Genomic DNA, 25,269 nt, shown 5'->3' with positions numbered 1-25,269 from the left:
GACTGGTAGCAGCTCTCCAGAGGCAGAGGTCCACTTGATCTTTCTAACTGAAGATGCATTTCCGAGCACAATTCAAAGTGTTGCTGCTGACCTTTAAAGCCCTAAACGGCCTCGGTCCAGTATACCTGAAGGAGCGTCTCCACCCCCACTGTTCTGCCCGGACACTGAGGTCCAGCGCCGAGGGCCTTCTGGCAGTTCCCTCACTGCGAGAAGTTACAGGGAACCAGGCACAGGGCCTTCTCAGTAGTGGCACCCGCCCTGTGGAACACCCTCCCTTCAGATATCAAAGAGAACAACTACTAGACTTTAGAAGACATGTGAAGGCAGCCCTGTTTAGGGAAGCTTTTAATGTTTGATGCATTGCTGTATTTTAATATTTTTGTTGAAAGCAGCCCAGAGTGGCTGGGAAAGCCCAGCCAGATGGGCGGGGTATAAATAATAAATAAATGTTGTTGTTATTATTATGCCAGGGATTGAACCTGGGGCCTTCTTCATGCAAAGCACTTAGCTCTGGTCCTTCACCATACCATCGCTGCAGTCCCAGACTGTTAAGATGGGAATGAGGAACTTATAGCCCTCCAGATGTCATGGGACTCCAATCTCCCACTGGCCCCAGGCAGCATGGCAAAAGCTCAGGGATGATGGCCCTCACAGATCCAACACCTGGAGGTCTCTAATGTAAGGCCAGAATATTTTAAGGACCATCTCCTTGGTTTTTGGCTCTATCCACCCTGTGTGTTTAGTTGGATATGCCTTTCTGTGTGTCCTTCTGCCAGCTAAGGTGCTTCTGAGGACAAAAAGATTCCAGTGTTTGGCATCACCAAGTTGTGGAATGCCTTATCCCAAGTGCTTTTCTATTTAGGCTAGGCCCCGCTTCTTTGAATTACTCTCACATGTTGTGAAGAATCATTCTTTATTGGAAATGTCATGATTTCAGCATCTTAATGTTGGGCAACAAGTTTATAGGGATCTTAAGAGACGAGTTCACTTAAAACGTTTGGGTGTGGGTAAAGTCCCTGACTGAGGCCTGCACGGCATTCTTCTGAGGTAAACTGAAAGATGTAGAAAAGATCTTTCCTGGGCTTATAGCATGCTTAACATATTTCATCAAAGCAAATTGTGACCCCAGTTGTGCAAAACTTGAGGACTGAAAAAATAGCATCAAGCAATGCTATCAGCCTGCAATATTTTAAATGCACTCATACACAGAGAGTAATTACCTTGACATACCTAGTATTTCAACTTTATTTTATTAACCCCCACTAACAGCAGCTCTGACATATTGGATGAAAACCACTTTTAAATTTTGAATGTTATAAAATTAGAGCTGTGTTGAGAAAGAAGAAGCTACCTCTATGGGAGAAGTGGATGACTAGACTGTCTTACAGGGTGCATGTGTCCATCAGGGCTTCATTTATCTTCCTTCCTCCATGTGAAAGAAAAGGAATAATCATTTGGACCTACTCTTAATAACCATCAGCATTTGAATGAGTCTTTGACCTTTTTATCAGTTTAGCTCATAAAATCATAAGAAAACTGTCACACAATTACTGCTTTGTAGCCAACCCAATATATTTAAATGTGTGGTCAATTTCATTATTCCACTCATGCCATGCTTTTTCTCCAAAGGGACTTAGATGTGGTCCTTCCCCAGGCAGGTTGCACTGCTTAGACCTCTTCGCACCAGCAATATAACTCCATTGTATACTGGATGGATCCAAGATCAACTGAGACGTTGCCCTGCTGATTAGGGATCCTAGTCAGAAAGTCACTGAAACACAAACCCAAGAAAGGAAAATGCATACAAGAGGAAACCTAGAAAGCTGCCTTTCATTGAGCGAGGCCATTGGTTCATTTAGTTCAGAATTGACTTCTGGCAGGAGCTCTCCAAGTTTTCAGACAGCCCTGGAGCCAGGAATGACCCTGGACACTCTACTGTTGACCTATGGCCCTTACGCTTCTCCATTCGCTATTAAAGCTGTTGTTTGATGTGATTTGGGAACACAACTGCACACTCTGCTGGTCTTCCACTGGTTCAGCCAAGACGCCCACATACAAACCTCTTCGTACCTCCTAAGGGAGTCTTGCATCCTTCTTTCGTCAAGTACTATATAAGGAGAGCAGGGCAAACCTGGGCAAGTCGTACCGCAGACTTTCTTCATCTTACCACTACAGCCATATTGTTTACTTTGTATGGAAATCTTTATTTGATAATAAAAATAGCATTCACAGACTCTTTCCTTCTTAGTAGCTACATCATATACATTGTGTTTTATCCCAAGGAAAGAATTTTATACTGGGTAAAGTCCACATCTACTTATAACTAATGTCATGTATAAACCCGATTAAGTCAAATAAAGCTATGAACAATGTAGTATTTATATATGCATAGTGTTTTATAAAAAAGATTGGCCCACAGACTGCTTTTCATCGACACAGAAGAGAGAGCATTATGACTATAGCACACTTCAAGAAATGAGGACTGAAGAACACAGACCGCACACAAGTGCCTAAGGGTCAAACAGGCAGCCCCCTCCCCCCCAACCATGAGGAAAGATATGATATTCAAACCAACAAAAGCTTCAGTTACTTATACAGTCTCCTGTTTAAAACAGCTTTACATACCTGATTCAGTTTACATTAAAATATATCCTCATGAATCAATTTGTTCCATTTTCCCCCCAGAAATATAAACACTTAGCACATTCCCCACAGCTAAATTTTGTCATAAAGTCTCTTTTATATAAGAAAAAAGGCAACAGTTTTTTTTGTTTTGTTTTCAACAGGCTCTATTAATTACAATTTAAACTCTGTACACACAATGATTGGCCATCTCTTTTTTTCCTTTTTCTTTACAGTACCATGGCAACAACAGTGATAGACTTGTAATCCTTACGTGTGTGTGTGTGTGTGTGTGTGTGTGTGTAAAAGATGGTGAAACAGTATACATGTACACATCAATGCACTGTAAAAAAAAAAAAAGCAGCAGTCTTTAAACCTTTAGTGGTCCAATGGTAATGGCAAACATTTTGGCTCAGCTAGGCAGTAATCCATTAATATCTCATATCAGTACTACAGCAGACCTACCACACAAACTTGCCATTAAAAAAAATAGAACCTTGTATTGGTTTCTCCCCATTCTTTACAGTCCAGAAGTACAGCATATACTTGGTGTTGAAACCCCATAGCCAAACTTTCCAGCCACTGCTTTTAACAGTCCTCGACACATCACATTTCCTTTGCAAATGCACTTCTTTTGTCTCAAGTAAGTGTGGACCAGCAAATTGGAAAAACAAAACAAAACAAAAAACAGAATCCTAGAGAAGCAGCTCCATTTGGCAATAATAGTAATAAAAACATATAGCCTGAACTGAAGGCATTAAAACCCAGTCTGTGAAAGGAGCGTTTGTTCCTCAAAATGCATCTTGACTCAGGAACCAAAACTAATATAAATTTCCCTTCAGAGTAGACAAATGATATTGTCCAGACTCGTTTCATCCGCCCAGTCGAAGAAGACTCACAGTGGTGCTGCCTTTGTGAAATATTCAGTGTCCAGATAGAAAAAAAAAGAAAAAGATGGTTGATCCCATGTGTGACACAATGGCTCCCAGTCCTTGGCCACCTTGCTTCCTTTTAAAGGAGACCCAAAAGTACATATTGTTCATGGAACACACTATAAATTCCTTTTAACATCTTGTGCTGTGTGGATTTGTATAAATATCCTTCATCCTAATAGTAGTCTCTTCAAATAGTTCTTAATTTTAGCAATACGTTCTTTATATGTAAAGGGGGGGACACACCCTTCTACCACAGTAGTTCTCGGTTATTTAATTATAAACCTACTCTTCATAAGAACACTCTTCCTCCAACCCATCCTTTAGGAAATCCTACATAACGTCACTGCAGTGAATCGCAATGAGAGCAAATCAGTGTGGTTGGTCATAAAACCCTTAACCGTTGTTGGCTCGCCCTCCAAATAACTAGGAAAGGGACAACAATGAAACAAAAAGTTATCAATGAAAGGTTTTATGCTCATTATGGTTACTGATTATGGAAGAACACAACTTTCATAATCCTTCAAGACTAACATTTGGCGACATTTTTTTTAATGAATACATTGGAAAATACTTTAATGTTGTCATAAACCAGGCACAAGACTTGCACAAACTCTCATGATTTAGATTTCATTTGCACTGTTGCTGTTGGAGGCATCAGATGTGGGGAACTAAAATGGATTCCCAGCTTGCTACCTTCGCACTCTTGGGAACGCTGAATGCTGGAAAGGCCGCAGTTGTATCTTGAGCTTGCAAAACCCACTAGATACTGAGGTCAGTACTGCATTCCTTATAGGGTCGCCGTCTTTGCTCAGGGGGGTGCCTGTTATTTTTATTAGTGTCGTATTTTAGAGCGCGCTCTTCCTTCTCCCTGAAACCCACTCTATCATCTCTATTCCTTTTGTCAGGTGACCTCTCTCTCCTCCGTTCTGGGGTCCTCTCCCTTCTCCTGTCAGTTGACTTTGCCCTCCTTTCAGGGGGGGAGCTCTCCCTCTTCCTGTCAGGTGACCTTCGTTGATCCATAAGCCTTTCGAGCGACCGCCTCCTTCTGCTTGGTGAGCCATCCCTCCTGCGGGCTGGTGACCTCTCCCTCCGTCTCTCTGGAGAAAAGTCTCTCCTCTTCTCGTGTCTTTCCCTTCTCTCCAAAGTGTTGTCAGCACTCCTGGTCCCTTCCCTCCTCTTCTCGGGAGATTTCCGTTTTTGTCCATTGATCACCACCATCCTCTCCGGTTGCCGGTCTCTCCTGCCTTCTGGGGACCTGTCTTTTTTCCTGCCTGCTATGCTATTGCTGTTTTTAGAAGTTCCATTCCATGTGTGGTGCTCATTAGATTGTCTGCCAAACTCTCTGCTGCCTTTTGGGTCCTTAACATATATCCGCTTGTCTCCATGTTGTGATGATTTGTGAAGATCTGGTGGATAACTGGGCTCCAATGATGAGTGTTGTCGTCTGTCAGATGGCATGTTTTTCACTTCCGATACATTTTGTGAACCTGTGGCTGGACTGTTCCTGTCACTGCTGGGGTCTGAAAAAAAGACAACAAACATGTTTGGTATCGGCACCTTCGTCTTAAGAGTCTGACACCAGTCATTCATTCCTCAGGCTTCATTAGTGACAAAAACAAACAACTGTTAAGCAGTCAGTAGGAGACTAACTGAAGCGTTCGTTAATTTCAGAGAAACCGCCAAGGCTGAGGGCTGGAGATAAGCACTGCCATTTGTCCTGGCTGGGGCCATCTTAGGCCAGATTCTGGTCTCCTCTACATCAGGAGTGGGGGAATTTTAAACTTTCTCAGGTTCAAATGAGAATATGTTTACATATTATGCCAAGTATACTCCGTCTAGCTGAGTATTACCTACAATGATTGGCAGCTGTTCCCCAGGGTTTTAGACAGAAGTCTTTGTTTGCCCTATACAGTGGTACCTCGGGTTACAGACTCTGCTACCCCAGAAGTAGTACCTCGGGTTAAGAACTTTACCTCAGGATGAGAACAGAAATTGCGCGGCGGCAGCAGGAGGCCCCATTAGCTGAAGTGGTACCTCAGGTTAAGAACGGTTTCAGGTTAAGAATGCACCTCCGGAACAAAATAAGTTTGTAACCAGAGGTACCACTGTATTTCCTGCTCTACTTGGAGATGCTGAGTGTTCTGCAAGGTTTTACATGCCAAGGATGCACCTCACAACTGAGTTATGGCCCTTCCCTACCCTCATTCCTTTAGAATTAATAATCTTATATCCAATTAATATCTCCATATCCTTTTCCTTTCCTTTTTGCCACCTCCCTGTGTTAAATGTCTGTTAAACAAAAGGAGTGTGTTTATTTATTTCAGGAAAAATTGGGAGGCAGGGAGGAAATGCTGTTCTTGGAAAGCTTAAGTGTTTTATTCATATGGTTTTCTTTTAAGTGTACAAACATCTTGTTGAGTGATGTGCCTTGGAGATACAGATTTCAATGGCATAGCGTTTATACTATGACCCTTGCGTTCCTATTCTTGGAAACAGTAGGCATACAGCTTAACTCCAGTTAGTTTCAATATATCATGGAAGTGTGGTGGGAACAATTTTGGTTTTGCCACAATGACTCAACTTAAACACACACAATGAGAGGCAGCAAGGAGGATGGGGAATGGAGAAGGACAGGATCTCATCTTATTAAAGCAATGGAAAGCTGTTTAGATGTGCAGAATGGAGCTCTTAGGAATATTAAAATCTCCTTTGCAACAAATGTACATGATGTAAGCTCAATGACATTGTAATGGCAATATGAAAAGCAAAGAATTGGTGCTAGAGTGAATTTTAAAATTTGATACATCATTTGCAATGGATGGTTGTGAATTGTTTATTATAAAAATGACAAACTATTGCAGTTAGGTTGCTTTGAGGGGTGTGTGTTGTTTATATATACACAGATGTCTTCTATAAGACAATTTTATGGATTTTATATCAAGATACCCAACATGTGCCCAACAGGTGTTTTAGGAAAACTAAAATGACCAAATGCTTTAGAGTCCAAGACTCTTCTTTCTCTCCTCCTGTATATTAAATAAACTTCTGAGATGTGACCTCTTGTCTTGATCAACCAGCTTAGTTTTGGTTTTGTGCAGGCCATTATTTTGATGATTTCTAGGTGGAAACCATGTTCAAGTTTCATCTTATCAGCTGGCTTTCAAAAAAATAAAAATATGGAGGACCACGTTCTTCTCTTCTACTGATGCCAACTTATTTTGGTATCTTGTGGTCCGCAGTAGGAGACCGTGTTGCTCAGTGTACTTACAGTAATTCAAGGAACTGCAGGTTGCTCAGAATGAATTGCCGTATATACAGAAGTATAGCAAAGCGGAAAGCAATGTGAGAGAATTAGGCCACAGCACAGAAACACCTAGTATTGATTTTAGCTACAAACCGTAGTTTGATTATGGCCCATAAGGTAGAAGCAAGACTCCCCGAGCTTGTCATTTCTCATACATGCAGCGATATTAGGAGGTATCATCGCTGAGGAAGGAAGAGCCCGGCACCAAGAAAAGTAGGAGAAAGAGAAAGAGAAAAGTAGAATGTTTAGATACCCTATAATAAAGAGGAAAGAAAAAAAAAATCTTCATTTGTTTTTATCTTAGAATAAAGAAAAGTTTATTTTTTTTCCCAAGTCCGGATCACCCAGATATAAGGCTGCAGAGATAGCAGTTGTTAAAGCGACATATTATAATTAAACATTTAAAAAAGGTGATTAGGTAACCCAGACAACTAAAGCATCCATTCTGAGAGAGAGAGAGAGGAAAAGAGGAAGAGAGAGAGAGAGAAAGACGGAGGAGAAAGAGACATAATTGGAAAGTGAGACAGAATGTTAGAGGAAAACAAGTTAACATTCAACGACAAAAAGAAGCCCACGAAAGATCACAACGTTAAAAATAAGTACAAAACTCATTACAAAAATATACAGCCTCGTTAGAGAAGCACGTTCCAATCAAGTCAGAAAAATATCGGAACCTAACATATTATTTTTTCGAAGCAACTTGTTAGTGACTGCAGCGAACTGTAGATGCCTTAAGCCCCCCGAATGTTACAAGCACATAGCAGCAGCAGCAAAGCCCCTTGCTCAGAAATGGAATTGGTTACGTGATTAACATTTGTTACGTGCATCCAAAAGACAAAGAAAATAAAAGAAGCTGCCCCACCCCATGCCCTGGTGTTGGGATTTTCATCCTCGGTGCAACAGACTTTCTTGAAGATGTGAAGCAATATTTTTTTTTCCCCCCAAGGAAAAAAAACAACCCAGGATATATTTACGATGCTTAACATATGATACAATACTTTACAGCCAAAAGAGCATAGGAAAAGACAGAGTAAGAAAGAACATTACACAACTTTAGTCCTGCTGAAAGATGGCTAACAGAGTGGTTTGTACAAGAGAATTGCAAACACAAAAGAGCTTCGATTCATTAAGTACTACAAATGGATTTGAATTTATAGAGTGGAATCGGCCAGGCTATTCGGGCCCAGTGTAATTTTGCGGGCAATTGAGTGCACGGTCTTGAGTGTGTCATAAATAAAAATAGACGATGAGCCTATGTTTGATACATTCGCACTGTTCCTTTTTTAAACAAATAATTAGCAATTGGAGTGTGGGGTGTTTAGTGGAGATATCAACACCAGCCCAGCTTGGGGAAAAGCACTCCAATGTGTTCGCAAGCAGCCTTACAGCTTCCTCTGACATTCTCTCTCTGTGTGTAAGGAAAAAAATCCCATCCCAGCACTTGCGGCATTGCTACTTCACGCCAAAGCAGCACCTGGCTGCCTCTGACAGAACAGTGGAAAGAACTCATTTATGTGTTGCCTTTAGGGAAGAATCTCACAAGTTGTTGTTTTTTAAAGCATGTTAACGTCAACATGTTAGCTTGACTTTTTGAGGTGATTGTGTTTCTAGACCTGGCCTTATAAACAGTTTGAGCCTAGATCTATGGGCCTAGATCAGCCTTCCTGGTGCCCTCCATGTCTCCTCCAGGCCAACCATCAGGGATGAAGGAAGTTCTAGTCTATGTCTGGGACGGCACAAGGCTGGCGAGGGCTGGCCTAGATTGTAACTCCTCACACCTCAAGTTCAACTTTTCAGGACAAGATGGATTGACACCTGGACACACGCTCAACCATTCATAAGATCAGTTCAACTTGGTGCAAATTTACTCTAAAAAGTCCAGCTTGTGACCCTTAAAATTTGGGACGCTCCCATCCACATGTGGCCTTGTGCTAACCAACCAAGCCCTCCTCCATTCAGCTTGGGGGGGGGGGGGGAGAAGGACAATAAAGGGAGACTGGTTGGGACCATTGTAATTTCCCACACTGGGATAGAAGGAATATAATTTATTGATATATTATTATCCTGAATATGGGGAAGCATAAAGGACATCTCTGTTCATTTATGTGCTTATAACTCATAACTGGTTGGAAACCTGTTATATAGCTGGGGAAAACCCCACAATCCAGGGCATACCTTCAAATAATTATCTCAAATAAATAAGACAGCGTAACATTATATACAATATTAAGCCACCCAAAACCTCTACCTAGGGAACTCAAATACAGTGGTGGGAAAAGAGGGTCATTTAACATTGACCTTATTTATTTGTTTTTAAACCCTTGGCAAGAAAATTTTATGTGATCTCACCGGACATGACAAAACACTGAGAATGGCAAATTGAATTTGTTCATAGCTTACACAGTTGTGAACGAACAAACATTAAAGAAGGTGGCAGGAGAGGGGTCCAAGTGTGTGTGTATATTTATATTTATATATATATATATATTGTATTGCATACTTTTAAAAAATAAATTTATAAATATTTACATAAATATAAGGGGACAGTAAAAGCCCAGACACCATCTTGGAATTCATGCCTACGGTTACAGACAACAGCCAAGGACAAAAGCCAAACAAAGGCTACAGCTTCAGAAGTATAATACAGGATTCCCATTTCTGAATTGATCAGAAGACGAGAGAAACAATTCATCCGCTGAGAAAGAGTTTGGCACAGTTCAATAAACATTCCTTGTTTGGTCGGACAGGATAGTAGGGTTTTTGTTTTTGTCTCTCTGGGGTTTTTTTTGCCCTCTCTGATCACCAAAAAAATACTGCTTTGAAGATGATCTTGCCTGTACACTGTGCCCCCACAAAAGTCCATAGTAGCAAGCAAAGGATGAAAATGTGTAGAGAAAATTCAGCACAAGTGAGGCAATTAAGCCACTTGTTGCCAAGGTTGGTAAGACACTGGTGGAAAAAAAGAGAGAAAGAGAGAGGGGTGGGGGACGGAAAAGAATCCCCGCTTCAGATCTTGAGACATATCATTCATGGTGTGATGCCAGGAGGAAGAAAAGGAATGTTTTCATAGTTTGACCCACCATATTCTGGTACAGAGCCATCTCCACGTTTGAGAAACAGGCGAACTTTGCGGCCACCATTTTTAATTAGTTCTATGGCTCGGGCGTGCTTCATGTTTTTTGTGGTTTCTCCATTGATCTCCAGGATTTCATCACCGATCTGCCATAACAAAATAATCCATGATTAAAGAAAAATGCTGGAAGAACATGAATTTGGGCAATGTCCAATGCCCTTGTTCTGTTAGCACAATCATTTATAATGATGATGATGATGATGATGATGATTTATTTCTATGTCACCCATCTGACTGGGTTGCCCCAGCCACTCTGGGCAGCTTCCAACAAATCAAAACACCCAACACAGTAAAACATCAAATATTAAAAACTTCCCTATACAGGGCTGTCTTCTAAAGGTCAGATAATTGTTTATTTCCTTAGCACAACTGAATACAACTGCTTGTACAACTGAACTCTTCCCTTCTTTTCCTCCCACATGCGCCCTCCACCCTCCCCAAATCTGCCCCAGAAGGTTGAGGGGACAGAAACCAAAAGCACTGTTTTCACTGTACATACTAGTACCGCTCAAACATATGATAGTTTTGCAGAGAACTGTATGACACAGCATTCCTGCATTGTCCATTCTATAACGGGCCACACATGAAGCTTATCTCAGGGCCCTAAAAATCACTGTACCTAGAGACCATCCTCTTTCCCCATGCCCACGCCTCCCCCAAACAGAGCAAGAGAAAGAGCAGGGAGCTGGGGGCAGAGATTCTGGTTCTCAACAGACTTTTCTTAGATCTAGTGAAAAGGGGAACTCATGGAAAATGTTTTCTTTTTACAGACATACCCTCATTTTCCCGCATCTCTCAGCAGGACCGTCCTCCGCTAACCGCAGCACATAGAGATCCATGTTATATTCTCGGCCCCCTCGTAGACTAAAGCCAAACCCTTTGGCTCCTCTTTCAAGCTCAACTGTGTAAAAATCCTGGTCCGGCTAGAAGGGAAGTAATAAGAAGCAGTTTGCAACCAATTTGAAAGAGATTACAATTATCATTATTTTTAAGTTAATACGAAAAGTGCATCAAATCAGGCTTGTTTTCAGAAGGATCTATCTGCTCTTAAAGACCCAATTTAGGATCCCAAATTAAGAGCAAATGACAGAGACCTTTCTTTATTAATCTCATTCTGCATACAGAATTGAAGTTAACTACATAGTCATTGCAGTGGTACCTTGGTTTAAGAACAGCTTAGTTTATGAACAACTTGGATTAAGAATGCTGCAAACCCGGAAGCAGGTGCTTTGGTTTGTGAACTTTGCCTTGGAAACAGAACACGTTGAGTGTGTTCCATTTGTAAATTGAGTCCCCTGCTGCTATGGGAAAGCACAGCTTGGTTTAAGAAGGCTTTGGTTTAAGAACGGACTTCCGGAATGGATTAAGTTCGGAAATCAAGGTACCACTGTACTTATAATTGCTAGGAAGTCTCCTATGTGATCCTTAGGCATACTGCGGGTACATCATATATCCTGTTTTCTAATTATTATTGTTTTTTATATCGAGGAATACATAGCTAAGAAAGATACAAAAATGTCTTCCTCCTTTATCCTTTCCATATCGTAAACTAGCACTCAACAGGGAACAATCGCAGCAATTTCTATGGCAATTGTCAGCAGAAGAGGTAACAGATATGTGAGGCCATAATAGTCAATGAAACATGCACAAAACCACCTATGGAAGGGATGACAAGGGAGCTACTTATAGGGATCTTTTACGACGCTGAGTTTTTACCTTCTAAATGTAGGGCTTGGAACACAACTTATCACCATGGTGAAACTGAAGAAATCTTGCAAACACACCATGAATAGTATCATCATAGAATATTCACCACCCTCCTCATCAATCATGAGTAAGCTTTGTCTGCTACAAACACATCTCTACTACAAATATGGTTGGGGCACCATTAGTGCACTTGAGTACATTAATTGGTGATTTATATTTTTCAGACAAGCTAGACAGAGGAAGGACATAGGGCAGAGATGTGGAAGCAGTGTGGCCTTTTGGATGTTGCTGCTGTACAAGTCTCTCTAACCCCCTAGCTGTGATGGGAGTGGGAGTCGAACAATTTCTAGAAGGCCACTGGTTCCCCAGTCCGCAATAAAGATTTCCTGCAGGCATGCAAGGGACAGCATAAATGACACAAATTGGATAAGGATACCTTACCTGTGAGGCTGTGGGTGGTTTGAAATCAAATTGGGACTCTTGCTTTGGTTTTGTGTTGTTCCTGTTCAAATTGATAAGGAATGTGGAGGTGGGGAGTAGAGGGGGAGAGAGAACAGCGTCAGTGTTATGGTTAGGAAGATGCATGAGAAGTAAAAGGGGAAAGAGAAGATCAACACACTTTCAGAAATGAACATTAGGCTGACCTGGTCTCCTGCGGCATTTGTTGAGGAGTATGTGTGGTTGTAATTGTAGCAATTTTTTCTGCATTGGTCAATAAGGTTGCATTGGAGGATTCTGCAAAATAAAACAATGCCCTTTGTAAGGCAGGCTATTTTCGTGATAATGATTCACACACAGCTTTCCCTTGGCCAAAGTAACCCAAAGTCATCAAATACATTTTTAAACAACACGCTGCCCAACAAAGATTTGTACCAGCTCACATAATCCAGTAACACACAGTGAATTATATAAGTGGTTGCCCCACTGAGTATTTATTTAACACCACACTGGTTAACAGATTGCCTACGAAGCCTTAATATATTAGTAAGGTGGGAGGGGACTAGTGTATGTATGAAAATAATAGTGGAATTTCCCCTTCTTCCATCATGGCAGTGAACACATAATTGCATACAGCATCAATTTTAGTTGTATGTCTGGGTTTTTATCCTGGTTGTTTAGGGCTTTTTATGCTTTGTGATCCTGTGATCTTTATGCTTTGTGATCCTGATATCTTTAATATTCAGTTTGTCTCACAAGATGTTTTAGACCTCATGGTTGCAAGCACACGAGTGGGGTGGGGAGGCTGTCATTCTGGCATATCCAAAGACATTTCTTTGTCACTTTTTGACTCACTCTCACCATTTGACTCCCGATTTAAACAGAAACACTGAGCAATATCAGCATGTTTAGCTTTCTGTTGACTTGATGATACAGCTGGTAAAAGGGATTTGTTACACTTCATAATGTTCAAGAGCTGCTTTTCAAAAACAAAAAAAGCTGATTCTATGAAGGGTCGAGACAAACGCTCCCTAATTTCAACATTCACTTTCAAAAGCAGCATTCACATGCACACAGCCAAGTTGTTGAAAAAATACTTTGCTGAACACTCACACTGTTTTGGTATTGTTTGGCAGCCATCGCTGCCCTTCTTTTTTTCTTTGCCCTCCCTGTCCTTGCTCCCTTATGGTATATTTTATGGAAGTGTGTATTCAAATAAATAAACTATTAAAAAATAACAGTCCACAGTCACTTAATCCAATTGGCTTTGGTGACCTATGTGATTTTGTCCTTGACATCATCTTGTCTGATGTATTATTATGGTGTCTTTGATAAAACCACACAGGTGACTGTAGCCAAACTGATTAAGTCGTAGTAAAGGCAAGGGATGCCATGAACAATGATAGTAAAGAATGAGAACATGTGTTTTGTTCTTCTGTTCTAAAGCAGGGGTGCTGTTGGCCAACCCTTCAAGGGCATGGCCAATGTCTTGGCACGTGTGAGTGCTCAACAGGCATGCAGCCACACAAAAACACACATAGAGACATGCCTGCCTGTTCTTCCGCTGGTCTTTGGGGGAAGGACTTTCTTTCCCTTAACAGCACTGAGCTAGGAAGAGAACTTGAGAAACAGGAAGGAGAACTAAGACACCAGGAAGGAGAACTAAGACCTCATCGCAATGGTAGCATGCAAGAGAGAGAAGAGGGGCCTTTGAAAGAGGAAGAGGTTCAGCCAGTTTTTACAGAGGCTGGCAGACTACGTCAAGCAGCTTGTTATGGAGAACATGATCTGAAATGCCAGGATCGTTCTTCACTTCATGACTGCAACATCACTGGCATGCAGGAATAGATGAGAAAATCAGAAATGCAGAATCTTATGGCACCTCAAGCACACTGCTTTTTAATGAGTTTATTAACTAGCTGCCAGTCATCAGCTAAAGAAATCAAGTGAATTATATGATTGACTCAACCAGCCCTTAGTAAACTCGCAGGTATTTTTTATATGTTAGTGATGAAATGTTTTTGCAAGAATTCTTTTTTCGGCTGTTTGGGAGCCAGCAACCATTTTGCGTTAGGCCACACCCATGGTAGAAGTCATTTGGTGGCTGTTGCCCTACAACATCCAAGCAATTCAGGTCCTCAACAACTGAACTGGTTTGTATGCACACACACAAGGGATAGTCTCCAGTGTTAGTTCTATTCAGAGATGGTTTATTGAAATAATGGGCATGACTAACTTTGGCCCTTTAATTCCACTGGGTCTACTCTGAGTATAACTTAGTTGGATATGAACCAGTTTAATTAAGAGAGCATCTTAGCAGCCCCATGATATGCAATCAATTTCAAAATTGGACTCTCTACAAAAATTGGTCTCTTAAAAATTTCATGAATATTTCAGAATAAGGATAATATTTGCCTCAAATGAAAACAAATCCTTGTTTTCTCTACTGTTTCCAGACTTGAAAACAGAAAGTATATTGAACATGTATATTTGTTACAATACAGGTCTGACTGGCAAAACTCCAGACTGGCAGCTCTGACTATTTTGTTAATGTATAGTAAAATGGTACATTTGCTGAATAGTCTCAGAAAATAGTAAGGGTTGTATCCAGCGACAGTCCTACTCCAGAGTAGATCCATTGAAGTCAATAGGCATGACCAAATTGTGGTCTTTAATTTAAAGGGATCTACTTTAAGATCTTAGTTGGATGCAACCCTAAATCTGCTGAATTGTTTAAAGAAATGAATCAATCTTTGAGACAACTTATTGACTTCTGGCATAGTGTAATAAAATCATTTGAAATACAGAGGTTAATTTCCCCCGATGTCTTCAGAAGTCTAAGATACAAACTGTCAAATCTCTGATTAATCAAGGTCTCTACAACTTGGAAGGATATTAATAGGGCAGGTGCCAGCAGTTCTGACATAAGGGGTGGACTCCCTTTGGAAGAAACAACAGGGTAAAAGTGTAACAAATAAACAATGTATGCTTCTAAATTATATTTTGTATCATTACACCAAAGGACAAGTGGACATTTGTGCCTATTCCAGGAAAAAAGCTAATTTATTAAGTTCTTTCCTCCTTGCTGCATTGCTAATAATTTGTTTTATTGTTTTACCATTTTGGGATTGTATTTTGGGCTTCTTAATAAGTTTGCAAATCACTCGTGAGGACAGAGTTGTGTATATGGGTGGTGCATAAATGAAGCAAAGTAAATAAATCCAACGATTATGGAGATATAGTTTATTTGAAATGTTTATACCCTACCTATCAAACTTATAAAGTTCAAATCTCAGAAGCAATCTGAGATTTCAAGTCTGTGAAAATGCTGCCCTTTCAGCAATTGTTCATGGGGGCTTTTGAAAACAGGGGTGACATGTCTGTTTGATGACCCCCCCCCCCATCACATAGACAAAGCTAATAGTAACAAAGTCATTTCAGAGAAAACATGGAAGAACTCTAAAAGGCCCTTGCTTCACTCCCCAAATATGATGCCATACATCTAAGAATATATGGCACAGCGCTACTTTCAAGTTCCTCCATGTTATCTGCCTTTTCTTGGAATCCATGACAGGGATAATTGTATTCAAGGGTCTAAATATGTCTCTTAGGGATATACATGGATTTTGAAGCTTATAAAGCAGTCATATAACATAATCTTTCTTTCTTTCTTTCTTTCTTTCTTTCTTTCTTTCTTTCTTTCTTTCTTTCTTAGAATTCCATGGGCAGTTTACAACAAAAGTAGAAGTGTGTCAGTTTAATCACTCTGCAGCACGTAAAAGCAGAGTTGGAGTAAGGTGACCAGACAAATTCTCCTTCCCACCAACACCATCCCGTTGAGATCAAGGGACACCCGAATTATGGTACTTTTCTCTGTAGCATTTATTCTGAAATAAATGAAATACCTTAACTTTTATGGGCCTCTGAGAATCTGGAATATGTAAGCACATTCCAAAATAAGAACGCATCTAACGAAACAGTATCTTAAGATATGATGAAGCAACTTGCTGAATAAATATACTACCCTACTAACTCATGACGATGTAACTTTCTGTCCTGTGCTCTGTCCGTAAGACTACAAATCCTCAATCTGGTTCTATCTTCTGAAGCTAAAAAGCAAGCACTCTCGTGACTACAGAAAAGCTTTTAGAGTGATCTAAAGAGAAGAAACAAAGCTTCTTTTCAACAGGCGCTTATCCTTTTTGCTTCCTAACCTTCCTTTGCAACACATAAAACTTCCGGATTACACATAGCGAAAGGCAGAGAATGAGAGCCAGCTATCCTCGCGCAGCCATCCCTTAAGACAAAAGCAGATTCAAAACATGCAGGATGTACATTAGATTTAGTGATGGTATTGTAAGACTGCAAATAGAAGGGAAAGGGGTGTCAGTGATTCTCCAGAAAGAGCGTGTGTGATTCATGGCTTCTCAATGGAGTAAGGGACCACAAGAATCACATCTAGTGCTTTTCCAGATGATTCTGAGTATGTTGTAGAAAGAGTATTGTTTATTCCAACCACATTCCTAATGGATTGTAGTCTCAAAGTCAATACAGTGTTGTGCTTCCAGCACAAAGATGTCACACCCCTGTAACAATCCAATAACTGCTTCAGAATTTACTTATTCTGCTTCTTAAGAGTCAAGTTAACAAAGAATAAAAGAAGTAAGGAGGAGAAATGGTGAGACTTGAGTATATGGATTGTAGTCAGTAGGCAAGTAGATGGAAAGGAAACAGTGGTCATGAATGAAGGGTCACCAAACTGCAAAGGACCAAATTGCACCGGATCAAAAATATAAGCTTCCTCTCTCATGTCTGAGCTGGGTCCTGCTCCATGTACTCCCTATATGTACCTTTTTGCCTTCAGTTGAACTATCAAGCAACCATGAGGACTAAGGAGGGTTTTGGTTTTTTTAAAGTAAAGTTGAGATTTCCAGGGCATGTAATGCCGTACCAGCTTCTGTAGGTTGGCAAAATGCTTTAGAGTTATTACCACAAGTTAACACATCCAAATGGTTGGAACTATTCTTTAGGAGATGCATCTAAAACATGCTCCACAAGTTTCAAATGTCCCCGATTTCTGATAATCACCCCAAAATATTCCTAATGCTTAAATGGCCTTGCTGAGATGGACGGAAGATCCCCAGTGGTTCATATCTCCAACCATGCACAGGCAATTGGCACTGAGCATGCTTTTGGAGTGGCTATTTGGAATGCATCTGATCGCTTAGTGCCAAAATGCACATCACTGGCACTGTGAAAGCACCAAGATGTCTTGTAGATCCTCTACACCAGGGCTTCCCAAACTTGGGTTGCCAGCTGTTTTTGGACTACAGTTCCCACCATTCCCTGACCACTGTTCCTGTCAGCTAGGGATGATGGGAGTTGTAGTCCAAAAGTAGCTGCAGACCCAAGTTTGGGAAGCCCTGCTCTACACCAATGAGGGAGAAAGAAATGGACAATGAGTGTGAGGGAAAAGGGTGTCCCAGCTAGGAATTAGAACTGTAAAGAGCCCTTCCATTCAACTAGAAAATTTCCATACACTACTCAGCTCCCACACAAAAAAAGACACAATGTTGTGGGAGCAAAGTCTACTCCCCCCCCAAAAAACCCCCACCTGCCCATTGCAGCATTTCTGTAGAAGGAAAATAAATAAATAACCGTACAGCACAAGTTTCTCTCAGAATATGCCCAGGGCTTTAGAATTGCTCGGACCACAATCTCCTAAGTCGGTGTAGCTCAAAGCAACTCAAAAGCCCGTAAAAAGCAATGACCAACTATGATGGGAAGTGGAGAGGGTGGGTAGAGAAAAATTAAGAGAATATATACTTTACCATCCCCTGGGATAATGCGCAGAGTAACCATATTTCCCGCTTCCTTAATTAGGTTGACGATGTCCGAATGTGATTTGTTGGTGATGGAGCATCCATTAACGGCCAGGATCCGGTCCCCCACTTTCAGCTTCCCACAGCGGTCTGCTGGGCTCCCCTCAATAATTCGACCTATTTTGTGAGGCATGGCCACACATGCATTGCCCGCTTTTGTATTGATATTGCGATATTTATATATATATTTCGTGTGCGTGTGCATGTTTTTTGGTTTTTGTTTAACAAATTGTTTACATACGTTGGGAACGTGGTGAAGGGGGAAAGGAGAAAAAGGGTTGAAAAGGGAAAGAGAAGGTTAAGGGTTAATTAATTAATGCATCAAGCAAAAGTTATTAAAGGATAGCTTTGCTGCCAGTGCTCAAAACATTGGCAATTGGCTCTGGGAGTGCAAAGTAAGCCTCACAAAATTGCATTTCCTACATCTTCCTCAGTAATCCCCACTCCCCGCCGCCCCCCCCAAAACACAAAAAATTCTCTCCCATTAACATGGTTGAGAATTGCACAGTTTCTTCAGATGAGTTGTGGTCCCCAAAATAAAATCACAGAGGATTTTAGTTGCAAACTTCAAGGTTTGCTGCTGTATGGAAATGCAACTCTCTATTGTTTTCCTAAGCTTGTAATATCTTATCATCGTCATCTCAGTGAGTGCCTGCTAAAGCTTCTGCCAATGTTTTGTTCTTTCTCCATTTTGAAAGACAATAATTCTATGTCTACCAAGGAATAAGGAAGTTTTGTTTGATTATTTTAAAAAAAACCTCATAGCAATCAGCACTATAAAATGAACACAGCATGGATAAAAGCAGAAGGGAACTGGGTGATGTTTTCCCCTCCTTTCTGAGGTAACTATCTGAGGCAAGGAGCAGAGTCACTACAGAAGGGACAGGAGGACTGGAATATATGGGGCAGCATTCAGCCACAACCTCCCATCAGCGCAAAGGTTTCCACTTACGCAACGGGACTTTCCCCACCCCCTCTCCTGCGTGCGCACTGCACCCTCCCCAAATCTGCTCCAGAAGGTTGGGGGGAACCCCTAAAACAGATTTAAGGGGCATGCAGGGGAAAGGAGAGGGGAGGAGCACTTCGTTGCAAAAGCAGAAATCTGCGTCAAAGGAATGAGAGACTTAGCGCTACGACGAATTCCACCCACGGCCTTCCAAAGCCACTTGCCTCCAAACCATTTGATAACTCTTCCCCTTTGCGATCTTGGTAAAGAGTGGGTGGGAAATCCCCAAACCTGACCACAACACCTCTCAATTGCAAGCCAAAAATCTAAATGCATTTATTTGTTTTAGGGTCAGCCCCACTGGTTTCCATGGAACTCATTTCCAGGTGTTTGTGCTTAGAATTAGGTGTGTTGCTGGGTTCCAATTCTACCATCACTGCCAAGGCCACAAGGATTGGAGCTGGAAGTCCCATCAGATTTGGAGGATTACAAGTTCCCCACCGCTGGTATTGGAGAGCGCAAGAGAAAACGAGCAAGTGATCTGGGATGAATGTATTTTATTTCCTATCTCCACCTAACACATATTGTGAATTGTAACAAACAGGTGAATTCTGGTTTCTTTGTTGCAGCAGAATATGAACACTTTAAGGGTTGACTGCTGGCTACTTGTTCCCTTTACTCCAGTGATGGCAAACTTCGCCCTCCAGCTGTTTTGGGACTACAATTCCCATCATCCCTGACCACTGGTCCTGTTAGCTAGGGATGATGGGAGTTGTAGGGCTGGAGGGCCATGTTTGGCCATCACTGCTTTCCTAGAACCTTTACTAGAATTTAACCCGAAGGGATCAGCTGTCAGGAAATACTGTGCAGCCATGTGATCAACTTTACAAAATCACTGGGGATGATTCAGCCTAAATCAAGGTATATTCCAAAGGTAGTATTAACTGACCTACCCTGAAATCCACGAACAATAAAGTTTCTCAATTTTCCCCCACTGTTCCATTCATCCTCACAACGCTATTAGGTCATGCTGTTGCATTTCCACCCCTCTTCTCTCTCTATTGTACCTCCATTTTAACTGAAGGTGGAGAAACAGTGAAAAGCTCAGGGTTTCCGGTGGTGCTATGGCTGAAGTGTGATTTGGGCCACTGCCTCCTATTTTCAATATGCTACTCACTGGCACCATGTGGCGTTATGAGGGGGTAACAAAAGTTGTAGCAAACGGGAGACTGAAATCTGTTAAAATGGGAGCAATGTGTGACAAGAGGTTTGTTAAAAGTACTTAAAATGTGATATACAGTGTAAAGTTAACAGAAACCTATTTTAGAAATATGCCTTCTAGTATCTTATACCAGAAAGAATACATACAACATTCCAGCAAAACTTTGGAGTTAGCACAAGTGGAGATATAGCAACTTATTTCCACTGGTGGCAGGCAAGCCCAGTTGTCCAAACGTTTTGGATACAAGCCAATCAAGAAAATAAAATAAATTTGGTGCCTCTTACTATATTGTTAGGATGAAGAAGAATAGCTTTCAGATTTTAACTATTCAATGCATGTTAAATCGCAGTGATATTTTGACAATACTGCAAAAAAAAGTGCGTCTTTCAGGCTCGCAGAATTGGCTTCAGAAATTTTGCAACGATTTAACGGTAGGCAAAGCCATCACATCGATTAAGAGTCCAATGCGTAAGCCCAACTCACTCCACAATGCGAGGCTGGCACTGCATTTGGACAACAAATGCAAATATTTTTGTGATATAATTGTTCTATAATAACTTAAAAGTAGAAGAGTGGGGGTGGGGGAAGAAGCAGAGAGAGCTGAGCAATATTTTTGGTCATTCTGTTAGTTTCTTTCTTTTTTAAACCAACAGCACTTTATCTTCAGTACAAGGGTGATCACTTTATGAACTACTAATCTAATGGATATATACTTTAATGGGGTCCAGAAGTGGACTTAACTGGCTGCAGGATTCTGGCTTTTTTCCTTGCTTTGATTCAGCCCGGGCCACTGGCTATCTTGACTACACTCATCTTTCAGCAAGACCTAATGTGCTGTACTGTTCTTGCTTCTCATCTCTGGCTTGGAGATCAATTCTGGCACTTGCCTCTATTTCCGCCAATCTACCGTTGGAATTTAATTTCAGAATACCAGCTCTGTATGAGATTCCCAGATCTGACTTCTTGAGGAGAACTTTCAAGTCAAAATCTGCTGTCTTGACACTGCTTAGCTTTCACAACACTTCCTTTCCACATTCGTGTGTACTTCTCAAAAGTTGCCCAAGGCAGATATAGAGACTAGCATTTAGTAAGTGGGTGCAGTTGAATCTGAATGTGGTCATATCCATCACACCTACGTAATTTTTTCCAAGTGGCTGGAAATAATATTCATTCATCCAAAGATATGCTTGCACTGCATTTTTATTAGTAGTTTGAAACACATGTTTATGCTGTGCTTTATCAAAAAGATCACAATGAAGGATGAGTTAAAATGGCAACATGAGGAAAAGCCTACTCACTAACCGAAGGCAGTATAACTGATGATAATTGGTCGTTATATAATTTACATTGGTGTGTATCACCCACTCCTGGCTTTGTCACATGAGAGTAACTTTTATTGACTAATTCCTTAACACACCCAGACAACTAAATGAATACAATTTTGAAGTAGCTCAACCCATCTCAGCAGACCACCTCTGTGAGATCGGAATAACGATACAAAGAACCCTATGGGTATGAGTCACACACTTTGTAGCTAAGGGCAAGCATCTCATGCAAAATATAGGGGAGAAGTGTTTTCTGGGGAGCAGAAGGGGGGGAGTCAAGTCAAGACATAAATTTGCTTCCACATTGCTCATATTTCTAGCCACGAAAATTTATCTTTTCACAAATGGTCACATTCATCATTCTTATTCTGGCTGATCTGGGCAAGCATAGGCTTTGGAATACTCTTATTTAAGAGACCACTCCAATACATTTCACAACGGTTAATTAAGTTTTAGAGTAAAAAAAATACATCTATATGTGGAATGGGTGCTCATGTGCTACACTATCACAAGGAAGGACTGTCTCCTTATGTTAGGCCCCTGCACCTCAGAGTTACTACCAATTTGGTGTGTCTTGACTGGTTCTGTAACTGTACTTGCTTCATCGTCTCATCTGCAATGATGGTTTCTTAATAGCCATCACAGATGGTCAGAGAGGCCCTTTCAAAACTGAATGGCTATCCCATGCAATTCCAAATGTGCTTTTCTCTCCTCTGGGGACAGAAGAACTCTTATCTCTCGGAATTTGCAAAGGACCATTTAGCACAAGTGGTTCAGGAACCCCTGTTGTCATAATTAACAGCAGGGCATGTTACATGTTGCAGGCAGGATTACTAAACATTGCCGGGTAAGCAATGCAACGAAGCACACCATATTTTAAAGTCTATTATAGTAAGTTTAGGGAAGTTTAGGGACGCGGGTGGTGCTGTGGGTAAAACCTCAGCACCTAGGACTTGCTGATCGTATGGTCGGCGGTTCGAATCCCCACGGCGGGGTGAGCTCCCGTCGTTCGGTCCCAGCTTCTGCCCACCTAGCAGTTTGAAAGCACCCCTAAGTGCAAGTAGATAAATAGGTACCGCTTTATAGCGGGAAGGTAAACGGCATTTCCGTGTGCTGCTGTGGTGCTGGCTCGCCAGCTGCAGCTTCGTCCCGCTGGCCATGTGACCCGGAAGTGTCTCCGGACAGCGCTGGCCCCCGGCCTCTTAAGTGAGATGGGCGCACAACCCTAGAGTCGGACACGACTGGCCCGTACAGGCAGGGGTACCTTTACCTTTACTATAGTAAGTTTTAGGTTTAGACAAGTTAGAGCTGGATAACGGAAGAAATGAAGCTCTTCCCTAACCCAACATTGAGATTGATTTGAATAGACTCTGCTGTAACATATAGATTCAGGTATAAAAACAGGGGAAGAAAGAAGCTCTCGTATTTCTTTTTATGTCTGGGGGGTTCCTTCCAAGAACCTCCAGTTCCATCCCCGTGCCACATTTAAGATGTATGGGGCAGCTAATTACCATTGATGGATGCTTGAGTTAATTTAGATTATGCTTTCTCTGGTGCCTGGAGAAACAAAACCTGAATGGAAAGGACTTGCTGTGTGTGTGTCACATCTACGGTCCTCAGCTGAATGTTGAAGAGACACGTAAGACACGGCCACAGACAAAGTACGTTGGCGCAAGCATCCCGCTTCTTGGCATCATGTTCTAAAACATGCCTTACCCCCAGGCAAGGGCACCATGCCAGCACAGAACCCACAGGGGATCCAGGCTGCAAGAACACATACAATGTACACACATATGCTGGTGTGGGGGTGAAGCACTTCTGAAATGTGATGCTGGCTGCATGGAGTGCTTATAGTGGTAAATGTTAAACTGAGACTCACTGGAACAGCAGGAGCCATTCCTTATCTGGAATGCCTATTGGCTGCCAGAGCTTGGAATAAATGGCATTTCCCAAACTCACAGGGTGGCCATAATGCGAGAGACAGCGGAGATACTGAGAAGGGGCCGTAAAAGTATCACAAACAAAATTTAAGTCTAGTATTACCTTCAGTGATTTCACGGGCCCCACTAAATGTCTGCATGTTTCACTTAATGGGAACTTGGGAGTGCAGTGATGCATCCTGAAGATCAGTTAAATTAATATTTTAACAAAATATTTTTTTATGTCTATAAATGTGAAAGGGCCATTTTTTTTTTTAAAAAAACCCAGAGTTATTCACAAGTACATATATAGAATAAAGCACCGTTTGTTCCCAGGGATAGCCACCTGTCAGAGAGGGCACTTGCGTTAAACTCAGGCCTACAGGCTTTGTCGCTGGAGAAGAGTTCAGTGAGTGACAACCTCTTCTACTACTGTCCTTACTCAAGAGTTCAAAATGTCAGTCTGCTTTCCAAAAAACAAAAACAGCCCCTCTCCTCTAATACAGCTTTGAACAAGACCCTGGAGGGAAACAACTCCCAAAGCTTGACTTTCCAATTAAACATATTAATTAAATAGAATAGGGAGTACATTCATGAACTGCAATTACTGTTTAGTAACTGTAATTATTATTCTCACTGTACAGAGGCAAATCAACTCAGGCTCTTTTCACAGTGTTGCCTCAGGGTTGGTCATAAATAAGTTGAGTTTTACTCGTGAGATACAACACCGTAAGTGAAATGAAGAAGACCTCACCCAGGTAAATTAATGGTTATAACGAAAGAGTTGCTGAATTCAGCTGCCTCGATACAGGACAATGCAAGACAAAACTCCCCATCAAAATGGGATCCACTATGCCAGGCTTTCTCAACCTAGGCCCTCTGGATGTTTCGAGACTACAATTCCCATCATCCCTGACCACTGGTCCTGCTAGCTAGGGATCATGGGAGTTGAAGGCCAAAAATATATGGTGGGCAGAGGTTGAGGAAGCCTGCAGCATGCAATGGGATGCACAAATCAACGGTGTGCCAAGCTAGTTTATGTATCTCGGAAACATAGAGGCGCTTATGAGCGCAGGTAAAAGAGCCCCAGCCACCAAGGAAACCGATTAAAGAACCAAAGCAATTCTAAGCACGTTCTGCACTTACCAAACGTCGTTCCAGCTTCTGGCCGGCTAACGGAAGACACGATGACAAAGCCAAAGCCTTCATTCTCTCCACGGCGTATTTCCACATCGTAGGGCTGCACCACAGTGCTGACCACACCGCTGCCCCCGCCTCCTCCGCTGCCGATTCCGCTGGTGCTGCCACTGCCGGAACTGACAGTGTTGAGCGAGTTCTGGCTCCCCTGCGGAGTGCGCTTCTCCTCTGTCAGAGAAGCAGGCTGGTTGCTGCTGTGGTGAGATGAGGCTGGGGAGGGGACCTCGTTCTCTGCTTTCGGAACTGTTTCGGAAAGAGGCAATCGTCTCTCAACACCAAGAGATAACTGAACGAGTTGCTGAATTTCTAATTATGTGAGGGAAATATCAAGGTCTACATACTACAGTCATACCTGCGCTTACGTATTCCTCCGGTTACGTAAACTTCGGGATGCGTCAGTGGCAAACCCAGAAGTATATTTCCGGGTTTTTGCCGCGTGCGCATGCCCCAAAGCGGTCTCTCTGGTTGTGAAAACCTTGGGATCCGGCCGGACCTCTGGAACGGATCCCGTCCGCAACCAGAGGTACCACTGCGTAAGACTATCTTAGGAAGTGTTTTCTTCCATGTATTCTTCCCCAACAACCCCTGAAGTCATCTGAGGCTTCCTTGAAATATGTCCCTTCTTTCTGCTGTTCTGTC

General features: G+C 41.8%; 1 protein-coding gene across 50 annotated transcripts in view; it reads right to left on the bottom strand.

The window, feature by feature from the left end:
• Nucleotides 1-2,183: 2,183 nt before the first annotated feature.
• MAGI1 (membrane associated guanylate kinase, WW and PDZ domain containing 1) overlaps nucleotides 2,184-25,269 on the bottom strand; it is a 480,329-nt gene continuing 457,243 nt past the window's right edge. For 23 of the 50 annotated variants that reach the window (XM_083491061.1, XM_083491110.1, XM_083491072.1 and 20 more), the window contains 7 exons: nucleotides 24,580-24,873; nucleotides 17,971-18,174; nucleotides 12,346-12,436; nucleotides 12,143-12,203; nucleotides 10,771-10,917; nucleotides 9,942-10,080; nucleotides 2,184-5,077 (listed from right to left, as the gene is read on the bottom strand). In XM_083491061.1, coding sequence (XP_083347187.1) covers nucleotides 4,317-5,077; nucleotides 9,942-10,080; nucleotides 10,771-10,917; nucleotides 12,143-12,203; nucleotides 12,346-12,436; nucleotides 17,971-18,174; nucleotides 24,580-24,873 — 1,697 coding nt within the window. In that variant the 3' untranslated portion in view covers nucleotides 2,184-4,316. Of the gene's footprint in view, nucleotides 5,078-6,954; nucleotides 7,044-9,941; nucleotides 10,081-10,770; nucleotides 10,918-12,142; nucleotides 12,204-12,345; nucleotides 12,437-17,970; nucleotides 18,175-24,579; nucleotides 24,874-25,269 lie in introns of all 50 variants that reach the window. The other 27 variants (XM_083491069.1, XM_083491105.1, XM_083491064.1 and 24 more) reach the window with 4 other exon arrangements.

The sequence above is a fragment of the Podarcis liolepis genome (assembly GCF_965112155.1).
Source record: "Podarcis liolepis genome assembly, chromosome: 2".
NCBI classification, from domain to species: domain Eukaryota; kingdom Metazoa; phylum Chordata; class Lepidosauria; order Squamata; family Lacertidae; genus Podarcis; species Podarcis liolepis.
The sequence above is the reverse complement of the archived record's forward strand: the minus strand, read 5'-3'. Positions and strand labels throughout refer to the sequence as shown.